The sequence below is a fragment of the Akanthomyces muscarius genome, chromosome 2 (genome assembly GCF_028009165.1).
Source record: "Akanthomyces muscarius strain Ve6 chromosome 2, whole genome shotgun sequence".
Taxonomy (NCBI): domain Eukaryota; kingdom Fungi; phylum Ascomycota; class Sordariomycetes; order Hypocreales; family Cordycipitaceae; genus Akanthomyces; species Akanthomyces muscarius.
The window spans coordinates 5,063,064-5,077,569 of record NC_079242.1 but is presented as its reverse complement, the minus strand read 5'-3'; the positions used below and the strand labels follow the sequence as shown (position 1 = coordinate 5,077,569).

General features: G+C 35.6%; 2 protein-coding genes across 2 annotated transcripts; both read left to right on the top strand.

The window, feature by feature from the left end:
* Nucleotides 1-5,427: 5,427 nt before the first annotated feature.
* On the top strand, nt 5,428-5,684 carry LMH87_004824 (uncharacterized protein; the record flags this gene model as incomplete). The annotated part of the gene is made up of 2 exons (XM_056196100.1): nt 5,428-5,431; nt 5,482-5,684. 2 exons carry the CDS (start codon nt 5,428-5,430, stop codon nt 5,682-5,684), a joined length of 207 nt encoding a protein of 68 aa, XP_056049663.1.
* Nucleotides 5,685-13,421: 7,737 nt separating this feature from the next.
* Nucleotides 13,422-14,303, top strand: LMH87_004823 (uncharacterized protein; the record flags this gene model as incomplete). The annotated part of the gene is made up of 3 exons (XM_056196099.1): nt 13,422-13,537; nt 13,599-14,185; nt 14,245-14,303. 3 exons carry the CDS (start codon nt 13,422-13,424, stop codon nt 14,301-14,303), a joined length of 762 nt encoding a protein of 253 aa, XP_056049662.1.
* Nucleotides 14,304-14,506: the final 203 nt, after the last annotated feature.

The window sequence follows — 14,506 nt, the reverse complement described above, 5'->3', positions numbered from 1 at the left end:
TTAAAAGTATAACTTTTAATAATAAAACTATTATTTAGATTAATTAATAAAGATTTAAACTACTTAACTATTAGAATACCTCTTCTTTAAGTACTTATTTACCTCTTTATTATATTTCTTAGATTACTTAAATTACTAGTAATCCTAAATAATCTATTATTAAAGATACTATCTTAGATTACTACTAGCTTACTATAATCTATAATAATCTAGTTATATAACCTAGTATCCTAATTAGGCGACCTATAGATGCCCACCTAGTCGCTCCTTAGGCCGCTTCCCTAGTCTGCCTTATATACATTCTAGTTCTTAATACTTTCTTTATATAATAGTTTACCTCCTTATTACTTCTCTTAGATTACTAGCTTACTCACTCTTATAATCCCCTTATAGCTTATTAGCTTACTCGCTCTAGTGATCCAATAAGGTCACGTGACTGTAAGGCTTAATCGGGGAGCCTGTAGGCGCTATAAGGCCGTCCTCTTGGGCCGCTTCCCTAGTCGCCTTGCGTCACTTCCTATCGTTCATAACAGGCGCATAAAGGTAAGAGGCGTGCTTTTATAAGATAGCGGATATAAGATAGTATATACCTTTATATAAGATAGCGTATAAAAATAGGGGGTAGATACTTATAGAAGGGCATATAGACTTAAGAGTTTTACCTTTAGATTCAGCTAGCGTAGCAGTTAGGCCAGCCTAATAGCTCTAGTGTAAAAGACTGGGTGTTCGACCTACTAGCTGTGGTAAAGGCGTTTAGCTAGCCTAATATTAGACTAGCCTAACTGCTACGCTAGCTAAATCCAAAGGCACACCTCTTATATCTATACGCTCTTTTATACGCCCTTATATTACACACTTAAAGTATATTAAAGTAGGATGTCTATACTTACCCTTATAAGATAGTTACTAGTTACTAGCGTAATTCTATTTTTAGGCTTTTCTATAAGAAGCTCTTATTAGACGCCTTACCTTTTAGCTAACACTTAGCTATCTAATGTATAACTAGAGCTAATTATATTACTATCGCTATTTATAATATTATAACTAGCTATAAAGCTATTAGCTAGCTAATTAGCAAGCCGCCGTACTATTACGCTAAAAGGTTGTAAGCTTAGCGGAGCGGGAAATTTAAAAGTAAATATAGAAATATAATTTCGGATTTAGTTACTAGGTATCTTGCGAGCTCCTAAAACGAAAACACCTATTAAAATCATCAAGCTATAGCGTGGAAAGCGATAGCAAATCGAAGTGGTTGGGGATGACGAGGACGTAGCCAAACAGCTGTTTCACCACACTGGAGTGCCTATCACGTACCCAAAATGAAGAATGACGTTGCTAATATGCTTGTTGTTCTGATTCATCAGTTTCCGGTGCACTCTATGGACTCTCTTGAAAATAGGCAGTGATGACACTAAAGCAAAAAAAGGAATCATGCCCCCCGCTTTTGAGTGGTCGGCTGGCAGCTCGCAGCACCAGCAACCTGGACAAGTTTGGAAGTATGAGCCGGCGGGGAAGACTGCGCTGCAGAAGATCTAGCTAGACGAGGTAGTAGCAGCCGTCGATTAGGGCGCAAACCTGGCTGCCGGGTTGCAGCTGTAGTCGCCAGCATCGTTAGTGGCCCCAGGAAGCAGGCACGAAAAACTAGCCGTAGCCCTGGGGACCACATGGTGTCAAAGTGGCTGGGGCTCGGACTCAGCCATTCCCGGATGGGAACGGCCGAAGGGATCGACATTCGACTCTCATCGTGTTTTCGAGCACTGGCGGCGAGTCAAGACATACAGGTTCGATACAGCGAGTCCTTCTACTGGGGCAGACTGAACCATGACGGCAGACAGCAAGCTAATATGGATCGCGATTCTAGTTTGTGAGTTCACCCACACCTTCTCAGGCACCATATCCCTTACGGCACGAGGGTCGCGGGTGAAGCTCACATGTGCAAACATGTGGAACAGTTGGCTTTGCTTTTCCTTCTCCAAGAAGGCGTTCTAGAGAAGAGGCATGCTACTCTGTACTTCTGAAATTATGACTAAGACGTCTAACTGTCGGTGAAACGAGCTCCATATCTTTATTCTGAATAAACCAAAGACGATAAGACTATTGATGTCGATGAGATAGCCCAGGAGGTTATGAACTGCGGAGGTCTTCTAGACTAGGGCTGGGTTGGCTGGCGGAAGCGAAGTGGGCTATTCTAATCCCCATAGAGAACTTATTGGAAGCTAGGTAGGTCGCAACCATCGTGCCCGGTAAATTTGCCCCCGAGAACGAACATAACGCCAGCCTCTCTCGTCCAAAACGTTGATAAAATTTCCAAAAAAGGCTCGCCACCTGGCCTGCACATAAACCACCGCCCCATCTATTCCAAAACTAATACTTTTGAGATCCGACCGGGGTAGCTCTTCTGGATGACCCTGCCGATTCACCCCGCTCCGATTGCCGACAGGCCGAAAAGAGGGAAGGTAGGTTTTAGCCACGCTGCTGCCCACTCGGAACTCGCCAGTAGTCCTGTTCAAATAATACAAGTCCGTGTCTGTTGGGACTAGGAAAGCGTCTTGTCCAGGGACGGAGATCAGGTCGTGCGGACCATCCCATTCCGCCTCATACGCGCCGACACCGGACCACTCAGTAAAAATTTGAGTGGGATGAGGCATGATCCATTCATAAACTGGCGTTGTATGAAGTGGCGAAGCGTGTGTGCCGGGACGTTGATACTGATATCCTCGTATCAGTCCGGAGGAAGTCGCAGCGTCGTCAATAGATGCATTGGCTCCGGCCGCCCACAGGAGGCTTGTTGCGGGTTCCCAAACCAAAGCGTGTATATCTGGGTAGCCGCTTATGGATTGGACTGGTTTGGGCTCATCTTGTAAACCGGTGCTGATGTTGAATATCAAGAGCCCGTCTTTTTGGCTTTGACCCGAAGTGGCGGTTGCAAGTAGACCATCTGGCAGGAATTCTAGCGTATGGGAATGCGCAAGTAGGCCAGAATCAGCGCACACTGCCCAGACAACCCTTCTATCACTAGAGGTCTCTGGCAAGTGCTGAACAACAATGATCGAATTTCCGTATATCGCGGCTATGAGGTCGCCGCTCGGCGACTGCTTGGCATCAGTGGCGCTGACGTTTTCCGTAATGCACTTCCGTAATGACTTGGAGATACCGCCGGTAAAATGAAGGTCCACATCAGAATTCCAGCTCCACATGATCTCACCGCCTCTGGCATCCAGAATCCTGATTTCAGGTCGAGTGGTGTCAGTGCCTCGGATGTTGGTAAGGATTCTTGGGATAGGGGATGGGCCAATGCTGCCGATTGCGTCGGATTTTGAGCCAAGCGGCAGCTGACGGGCCTGGATTGGACACAGCAGATCAAGTGTAGCGAGGAAAGCTACAATGGATGAGTTTTTTCCCATGGTGGTGGGCTAAAACAAAACAAGATGAAGGGAGTCTCAAGAGTGAATTGCCTTCTGCGGAAAATGATCATAGGCAACTCTGGGAGACTGGAAAAGTCGGAATTATATATTCTAGGCTTGGTCTAATTTCTAGCACCAGTGAGTCACAGGTACTGCTACACCGGGCGGTGACAAAAGGTCTCAGTCAAAGGTCCAGTAACTCACAGGCGGCCATTGCCTACAATTCGCCAACTAAGGCAATAGTCGTGTTGCAGCATCCCTGCCATGTTTGGGCAGAATGTTGTCTTGGCCCCCTAGCTTATTCATGTCTCACCAAGGGCGCGGGGGAGTGGGCCTGCAAAGCGGGCGAAGCACAGCGGCTATTGTACCTGGAGATATATTTATTCTTATCGAGTCTTTCGCGGCAGGTAGCCTCAGGCACGCCACTTTGATGCGTTATGAGGTCAATCTGATAGAAGTATTCGGTAGATGGGTTAGTTTATGATGTCCTTGTCTCTCAATCTCGTTGGGCTCGGTTGGCGCCATCGCGTTCGCCCATTTGAGACCATGCGCCCTCCCTATAGTAACGTTGCCACCGCTTTTTCATTCAGATGCTAGGTTTCAGTTAGCATGAATTGCCTTTAACCGCTGCATGTCCTCCCTGTAATGTCTTCCCATGTATCTCTGCCTATAGCTCGTTAGACACATCCTAAGAGTTTCGGGGAAAGTAGATTGTATAGCACCTAAACATGACCAACCAAATAAGTCAGGTCTGGATACGTCCTTACGTCGAACCTTTTATCTCTGCACGTTTGCCGCAAGACACTGTAGCAAAGCAGCAGCTGGACGAGCCTCCTCCTATTTGTAGTTTGCCATAGCTGTTTTGTGAGGTTATATCCCGCCCCTCTAGGGTTAGTCCTTGATCAGAATATCTCCCAATGCACTTAATTTCCTAGTCCATGAGCTTCTCTGAAAGCCTTACGGTGTTTCGCTCGAGGGCGATCCCGACGACCCTGGCCCGGCCGAAATCGCGTTCTTAGGTAGTCAAGAAACACAACGCAATAATGTTGTCACTCATGCTTCAGCCCGCACTATGCGCCAAGACAGTGCATTGCGTCGACCGGAAATCCTTCACTTGCCAGCACCTCAGACATGTTCATAGTCCAGCCTTCGTAGAACGAGCTGAACTGAGCACAGGTCAGGCTGACAGCAGTACCACGCATTTTCTCCAGACTATGCTCAGTCTGGAACAATTTCCAGCAAATGAAGTGGGGTCAATGTATCGGGTGAACTCGGGTGGATGAACCGCTGAATATTGTGATTTGGCAGGCTGGCTGGATCGCGGGCAGCCAGTGCTTTATGCTGATAACAACACAGCATAAATGCGAATGTGGGAAAACATATGAGCCATTATGCTGACGAATGCTGCTCATAATAAGGACTTTTTGTTAGTTTTGTCCCACAGTAGACGAATTTCTTTTACATCCAGAAAACTCTGCGAAGTGTAACTCTGCAATCGCAAATGCGCGGATAGCTGTGTGGGCAAGCAGCCGAGACACGGCACGCAACCGAGACACAGCAACTAGACTAGCGCTAGTCACGTCGATCGTGTTGATCCAATGTGAAAGTTTATAGGTTGTAGAACAAAATATGCCTGCATATTCCTTGTCACTCGGAAGCTACTACTTGGATAAGGCTCCTAATGGTTGAAACAATTACAACACATTTTTACATCCACGGTCTTACTTTCAGCTATCAGCTTTGATAATATGTCTCAGTGCCGCAGTTAAGCATATCTTCACCATAAGCGTCGGGGTATAAATAAGAATGTCCGGCTCGAGTGCCGTTGACGAACCTGGTTAACAAAACCCAGCAACTACTGCACCCCAAAATTTCTGTTCCACTAGTAAGGTCCTCTTTGTCCTTTACTAAATCCTGGTTCGCCATGAAGCTGGGTTCTTTCTTGATGGCTACTACGGCGGCGGTTGTCGTTGCCTCACCGTGCAGTCCTGGCTTGAGTTATTGCGGACGGACACTCCGCAAGATGAGTAAGTGCAAACAGCCGAATATAGGTGGTAGAGATGCTTATGGTATGTAGAGAGCAAAGAGGGCTGGGAACCTAATATCGTCCAAGCTCTCGTAGATGCCCACGTGACTACGACAGAGCATAACAGGGTCGATTCGCTTTTCGATTGTGTGGACGACTATGAAATCGCATTCGCTGAGACGTGTGGTAGATGTCATGAAGCCCCAGCAGGAAAGTCTGATTTTTGTATCCAGTCAGGGGAGGATTTAAAGTAGGATAATCTTCCTATTAGACTTCCCTAAAAGCTGTATTTAGACTTTTTTCATATAGGGCTTTTTCTCTCCTATTAGATAGGTTTTTCCCTATATAGTTGCTAAGCTTGAGGCGCTTAGTCTAATAAAATGGTTGATCCTATCGCTTATCCTGTCAAACCTACTCAGTCAGTAGTTACTGGAACAGGCCCTGTTCCCGTTTTTCACCTAAGCATTACTCCCCGGCCACCCCTGTTCGGATCCCTCTCATAACGGGCCCTTTTCCACCAAATTGGCTTCTACTGCACGAGAGGCGTCGTAAATCGCCCGAAAGGGGCACCGTTCCCAAACTTATTCCAGCCAGCCGACCATAGTACACCACCGTGCCAGTCCTTCAGAGCCCTCAAGTCGGCTTGCACGCGTCCGAGCATTATGGTAATACGCGCGTAAAAGTGAAATTGCAGTAGATTGCCTTACGTTCGCAAATTAATAATAATTGCCATGCCTGCGTGACAGAGGGCGTCTAGGTGGCAATACCGGCTTGCCATAATCAAGACACCCGCCATAGGCCCAGCCTAATCGGTTAGGTGGGCCGGAGTTTAACTTGTTCGCTGCCCCTTCACCAACCGCTGTTCCAGGTCACCATTTTGTGGCTACCAGTAATAGCCCAATCGTAGGTGGACATGAATTTGTATGCATATGCATGTCTAGGGCTCAGCCGGCGGAACTACTAGCTGTTCCAACAGGCCAAACGAGACGGCTTCGGCGGAGCTACGGCCGACCGCTAATGACGCATCTCCGTCCTAGAGCCCCCGCAGTTGCCCCTAATAACACCGGTTAGCCAAGATATAAGACTAAGTCTTAGTTATAACCTAAATAGAAAGCTAATAAAGACACCTTAATAGACTTATAAAAGGGAAGCTATAAGCTTAATACTAATAGGCTAGGAGATACTTATAAGGATACTTACTAGAAACGATACTACTACTAACCTAACTAGAGGTAGCGCTAATAACTAGCTATAAAGATAAAGGTAATATTCTTAATAAGAAGCTTTTTCTAAAACCTCTTACTATAACCTTATAGCTACTATAAGCTAGGTGTTACGAACGACGAAAAGTAACATAGAGGCGGCCTAGGGCGGCTGGGCTGACGGCCTGGACGAAGGCGCCTGCACTCCGCCTGATCAGAATACGTGTGTTATGAACGAAGAAAGAACAGAAGCGGGCGTAGGAGCGGCCTAAGGCAGCGGCCCTACGGGCGTATATAGATTGCCTGATTAGGACAGATAGTCACATGACTAATCACCTCGCCTATAAGTAAGTATAATAAGTAGTATATATTATAATTACTAGTAAGTATAGTATACTAAGGAATATAATAGAGAGATAGATAAGTACTTAAAGAGGAGATATTCTAGTAGCTAGGTAGTTTAGATCTTTATTAATTAATCTAAGTAATAGTTTTACTATTAAGGGTTTTACTCTTAATAACTATTTATTACCTATTATTTAAGAATATATTACCTAATAATTTTAGCTTAACTTACTTTTTAAGAAATAGACTTATTATAATTTAATAAATAAGTTATTATTATATTTTAATTAATCTTATTTAGTAGGTTACTTTAAAACCTTAAATAGCTAATATATCTATTAAAAGTAAAAATATAACTAACTTTAAAATAGAAATCTAGTAACTTAAACTAAAACTATTTTATTTAAACTAATACCTTTTATAAAACTATAAAATAATATAAAAGTTAGATTATTATATTTAGAATATCTAAAAAGGCTTAAGTAAATAAACTTAAGTTCTTTAAATCTAAACTATTTAATAGTTATAAAAAAGATATAAAGAGTTTCCTTATTTAAATTTAAACTTATTTTTAGGTTAATAATAAAACACTTAATACTATTAAAAATAAAATCCTTTATATTAGTAACCTTTTAATTAGAAAAGCTATAAAATAATAAGAATTTATATTATAAGTATATTTAAAGTATAGTATTAAAACTAATATAAATATTATTTATATTTTCTTAAAATATTATTATAGACTAGCCCTAGGGCGTCTGCGAATAGGCGTTATAATTGTTATTAACTCTCTTAAGGAGAAGAAGGAGAAGAAACGGGAAGACAGCGAGCCCTTCCCGTTTCGTAGTGGTCTAGGTTTTATACGGAGTTAGTACGGAGTTTAGCCGGGGTCTTAGCGAAGTCGACCCTGAGCTCGGCCGGCTGACGCTTAACCCGTGCCATCTTAGTCATAATAGTGGGCTAAAGCCTAGTACCTTTATAAATATAAAACTTTTAAAAATTAACTTTTTAATATATTTAGAAATCCTAATAAATATAAAAAAGCTATTTAATAGCTTATCTATCTTTAATAAACTAAATCTACTACTTATTATATAAGAGAGTTTAAATAAATTATAACTAAACTTAATTAGAAATAGAAAGTTTTAATTAAAATCTTCTATTAAGATCTTAAAAAAAAAGTTAAAAATAATATTTATTAAAAAAATAACTTAAACTATTTAATACTTTTATTAAAATAGTTATAAAAATAAATAACTAGTTATATAAATAATATTAAGAAATAATAAGTAAATAAAAATATAATAACTATATAAAGTTTAATAAACCTAATATAAGTAAATCCTAAAAAGCTTTTACTATATATAAATATTATATTAAACTAATAGAACTTAATTATATATATATAAAAAAAGGGAAATATTATAATTATAATAAAATTAAATACTTTATAAATAAATACTAAACTTTTAAGAAATAATAAAAGCTTATTAGAGAAGAATAAAAGCTTTATATAGCTAACTATAAAGACTTATTTACTTATAATCTAAATATAGTAAATAGTAAAATATATATCTCTAATATAGAATAATACTTAAAAGTAAATAAATACTACTTAATAGATAATACTAGCTTAAATAAAGACTAGGAATTTAAAATCTAATTAGTATCTAATAAAAATAATAAACCTATATTTACTAGATTAGATATTTAGAGAGTATTTAATTATATCTTAATAATATTAGAACTTAAAAGCACCTTAGTTAGTACTCTATTTATAAAAGAAAGAAACTTTAAATTAATTATAGAAATATTAATATATTTAATATAATATGGTTAATAAGCGAGTCGCCTAGATAAGCGAGTCGCCCGTTTTGCCCCACTTATTTACTAAAGTTAAAATAACTCTATAAGAGTAAAGCTAAAATAGCTAGGCTTTTAGATATAGTATATTAAGTTATTAAACTATTTATAGTAAAATAGTAATAATTAAAGATAAATAGTAATTATATATTATATTAAATAATATATATTAGATTTAATTCTTTTCTAAATTCTCTTTAAATTTAATAACTTTATAGTCTTTATATATATAACTATAAGACTTAATAGAGAGCTTTAATGAAACTATATATAGCTAGTAAGACTTAATAGATAAATATAATTAATCCTTTTAATAAGTTATATTAAAAATAAGAAATTTTCTTTTATTCTTTATTTTTCTTATTTAACTTATTAAAAAGATTAACGATATTTTTTCTTAAGCCTTTATATCTATTCTTATTATTATAGTATACTATATATTAAAAAGATATTCTATTTTTAAAGAGACTAAAATATAATTAATTTTAAAAAGAGTTTAAGAAAGAATTAAATCTAATTACTATTAAATTAGTTATTTAAATTTAAATAATTAATATAAAATATTATTCTTAAATATATAGGTAATTTAATAGTTTTATATCTAATATTAAAAGAGACTAGCTATTTTAGCCCTACTATAATAAAGTTATTCTAGATTTAGGAAATATATAGGGAAAACCGGGCGACTCGCTTATCTAGGCGACTCACTTATTAACCACATTATCTAACTTAACTATATTAATTTATTAGTTTTCTTTAATAGAAAATAATATTTCTATATAAAGTAATAAAACTACTTTACTTTATTTAAGTATTTAACTTTATATACTAAATATATACTATATTCTTTAAGTATTATACTTATATAATAACTATATATAATACTTATAGAAAACTTAAGTATAAATCGTTTTTATATTATAATACTAATATTAATTATAAACCTTATTTAGAAACTAATTTTAAATACTAGAAGATTTAAAGAAAAACTAACTTTACTTTACTTTTTAAGAAAAATAAAAATAAAATATACTATATTAAGAATAATAATATTTTTATATTACTTAATATAGTTAATAAGTAAGTCGCCTAAATAAGTAAGTTATCTACTCTACCTAGTTTTTAACACCCTTTATTTTAACACTTCTATTACTTAATAATAATTTATAAAAATCCTTTTAAAAGAGGTAGGTATTATTTTTACACTTAAAGCTTTTAAAAAAGACTTAAAATTAAGTTATAAAAAAGTTATATTAATCTATAATATACCTTAAATAACTATCTATAACTAATATAATAGCTAAATATAATATAACTTTATACTTAATTTAAAAAAACTTACTAATTTTAACCTATATAAAATAACTTAACCTAAATTAACTTAATTCTTAAAGATTATAATTAATTACTTAAAAACACACTCTATTATACTAATACTTAATATATTACCCTTATAAAAGTAATACCTTAATATTAGAGTATATAGAGTATTCTATAAGTAGGTGTATAGCTTTTCTTTAGTATTTATATTCCTAGTATTATAAAACTAACTCTAAAAATCCTAATTAGCTAAGATAGGATAAAATATACTATTAGTACTTTAAAAAGTATAGTGAAATTAGCTATAATTGTAGGATATATAGAAAGGTAATAGATATTCCCTTTTTAGAGGATTTTAAGTAGTCTTTATTAATTAGAAATTTTATTCCTTTATTCTAATATATTCTAGAATATAAGGTTATATAAGGTAGCCTACTCGCCTATATAGTTTACTCACCTATAAACTATATTATAGTTAAATTACTAATAATTAAAGGTTAAAAGGTTAGTAGAGGTGTATTACACGTGCCCGCACCACTTCCTACGGAAGGGTGCTATATAGCCCTATAACCACTATAGCCCTACAGCCACTTTTTCCACATTCTATCTTTAATAACACGTAACTTCTACCCTAATAAATAGATTTGATTAAGATTAAGAGGAACGTATTAATAATACCTTATTTTATCTTAGCTAAAACCCTAAAGTAAAACTTTAAATAGTTATAAAGATATATAGGCTAACATATAAGGTACTATATAGACACAGTATAAGTGTCTAGCTAGGTCGCCTATAATATTTATATATAGTAAAGCTAGAAGAAGGTAAAGAATATATAATTTTAGATATAATTATTTATATAGATAATATAAATCTTTTAGTATTAAAATTATAGATAATAAATATAGCTAATTAGATAATTAAAGAGTAGTTATTACTATATAATCCTACTTTAAACTATATTACTATATACTAAGTTAATAACTTTATTAAACACTATAAATTAAATATTAGATATAATAAAATTTATAATCTAGTAAGGTAGGATACTAAAAATCTTAGTACTATTAAAAATTATTTTAAAGATATCTAGAAAACTATTAATAATTATAGAACTACTTTAGATACTATATAGAATATAGATAAGACTGGTTTTTAAATTAGGATAGCTAATAGGATGTCTATTATTACCTATAAGCTAAAAAACGCTTTAAGAAGAGCTATACCTTTAAACTATAAACTAGTAAGCTATATTAAGTTAATCTTAGTTAGAAGAGACTTTATTAAAGTACTATATCTTATAGTATAAGATAAAGTGTATTTAGTTTAATAATATAATATTTCTAAGCTTTTAAATACTACTTAAGTTACTATTATAGATAAAGGTTATTTAAATAATAAAGTAGGCTTTACCTAAATTAAATTCTTTAAAAAATATACTAAAAATAAGAGCTCTTTAAAGTAATAATTACTTTTATTTAATAGTTATAATAGGTACTATATATATAAATTTCTAAATTATATAAATTCTAAAAATATTATATATTATAACTTCCTATTATAATTAACTTATATTTTTTAGTCTCTTAATATAGTAAATTTGTTTTAAAAATATTACTATTTAGAGGCTATTAATAAGCTAGTATATAATAAGCTAATTAATATCTTTAAAATTAAATTCTTCACTATTATCTAAAATATATATCTCTATATAATAAAGATAGACTTAATTTTTTTAGTATTTTAAAAAATTAGCATTTCTTTATATAATCCTAAAATTATACTTAAAGAAATTCGAAAATTATACCTATAAGCGGCTAAAAAAGATAAAGTACTAGAAATACCACTATTATCACCTCTTAGCTATAATTTCTTATTACTACTATAAACTCTATATAATTTATATACTATTAATATTACCTTTTACTTTATAGAATTATTAGTTAAAAAATTAATACCTATTAAATAGTATAGGTAGAGTTATTATTACTTTATTTAGTACCTTAAGTAGGTATATACTAGTATAGTAGCTATTACTACCTAATATAATTAGATTTTATACTACCTTAAAGATATTAAAAATATATAAAACCGGGCTTATAAGGCTTATAGATAATAGAATTATTATCTATAAAAAGGAGGAGTTTTATACACCTCTTTTATACATTATATAGTCTAAGAGAGGTAGAAGGCAGCCTTTAAGGCAGCCTAATATAAAGTATAATATAAGGAGAAGAAGTAGGAATAAGAATAAGAAACTGTACGTAAAAAAAGAGAAAAAATTAGAAAGTAAAGATTAAGTAGCTTATATAGTTAGAAGTTAAATTAGTTTATTTTTATCTATTATACTTAATTTAATATAATTATTTAAAGTTAGAGCGCCTTATAATATAGCTCTATAACTATAGTAGTTATAGGGCTATATACCACCCTTCTGTAGGAAGTAGTGTGGGCACGTGTACTCGCTTATCTACACTACTTACTTATTAACTATATTATTTTATAAATTTAAAAGTTAATAGTTTTCTATAATTATGTTTTTATTATAATTTTTATTTTTAAATAATTTATATTTAAAAAGAAAATTAACTACTAATTAGGTTTTAATATTATATATATTATAATCTTTATAATATTTCTAAATAGTCTTATATACTAATATATAATAATTAATAGTAAATTATTTAGAAATACTTTTAGCTAAGTATAAAACTAATATACTAGCTACTTAGTTATTAATAAAAATACTAGTTCGCTTAGGCTATTATATTTTCCCGTAATTTTCCCCCCTATGAGTCAGGTCGTTACCTAGTCAAGTGGCTAGTGTCTTCCTACTATGGATGTAGAGTGCGTAAAATGCCCTGGTTGGTGGAAACGTGAAGTTGCGGCCGCCCATACCGCTAAACTCCTCCAGCACAAATTGTCCCACATTGACCCATAGTGAGTTGCCGGATCGGCGGGCCCGAGTATTGGATATCAGTGCAATTCTCGTGTTCTTACTCGATACGCCAATTAATCAGCGTTCTGTTGGTAGACATGGTTCCAAAAGAACTTGCCAGTTTTTCCGAGTTTTTTTAACTTCTCACGTAAGATTGCTAGGATATCGGCTAAGAACTATTCATCCAGCCTTGTTTTCTGTATAAGCCTTCTCGCGCGCTCTCGCGTATAAAAGGTTCGACATCTCTACACTTGAGCAGAATTACAACAAGCTTCAGAAAAGCTCTACACTTGCATCTATACATCTCTACGCTACTTTGACCAATGTTCTCAAAGCTTCTCTCCTTTGTCGCTCTCGCAGCTGGCGCTTTTGCTAATGACTCCTACGATGTCAACATGTTTTACAACAACGCAATAGGTGTAGCCTCTGCAGCAGCCCCGTACGTCTTACATTCTAGTCGCAGCACTTTGATGTCATTTTTAACCATGTCGCCTATATAGTCAATTCAACTTTCCTACTGGTACTTGCCTCCCCAGCTCCGCCAGCGTGAATGGACAGCAAAACGGTGGAAATGCGCAAGACAACTGCAACATCCACAAGCTGAACCACAACTGCCCCGCCCAGCCCAACTTCAATGGCGCAAATACCCACCTGTTCTCTTTCCCTACCTACTGGGACCTCCGCCGCTGCAGCCAGACGGAGTTCCGTATCGCCTACAACGTGTACTTTACCAAGGACACTGGGCACCGACACGACATCGAGTGGGTGATTCTCGTTTGGGGCTCCAATGATGGCGGCAAGACCTTCTACCGCAACAGAATGATCTTTGAGCAAGATGGCAGCCACCCCTCAAAGCAGTGGGGTGATATTCAGAACACCTTTTCCAATGGAAACGATCAGCTCAGCCTCGGCCAGAAGTATCAGAACCACGCCCGTGTCTTTGTGAGCAAATGGCACCACAGCATGCACGATGACCGTTACACCCAATTCAAAAACACTTGCCCCCCCAACTCGGTCTCGGACTTCCGCACAGACGACTACTACTTCTTTGCTGCCGACAATCTCCAGCCCATGGACAGCATTCCTAGTAAGCAGCATCGGGTCAAGCTTTATGCAGATATGTTGAAAGAGCTAACAAGACCACAGCCCAATGGAACTTCAGTCCCGCCGCATTCGCCCGTGGACAAGGTATTTGCAACTACTAGGATGTGCGAAAAAGATGAACATTTACTAGGCTCGATGTCTTTATTTAAAATATACATGCTTTCTATCTTTCCCTACCAACACAAAGAAACCGGACTCTACTACAACTTGATTGCACATTTTGTGGAACTGAGCGTGAACAAGGGATGTTTATTTGCAATTTCCAACCCCATGTAGAGAAGTGCTGATCTCAGTGAGCTCCAGC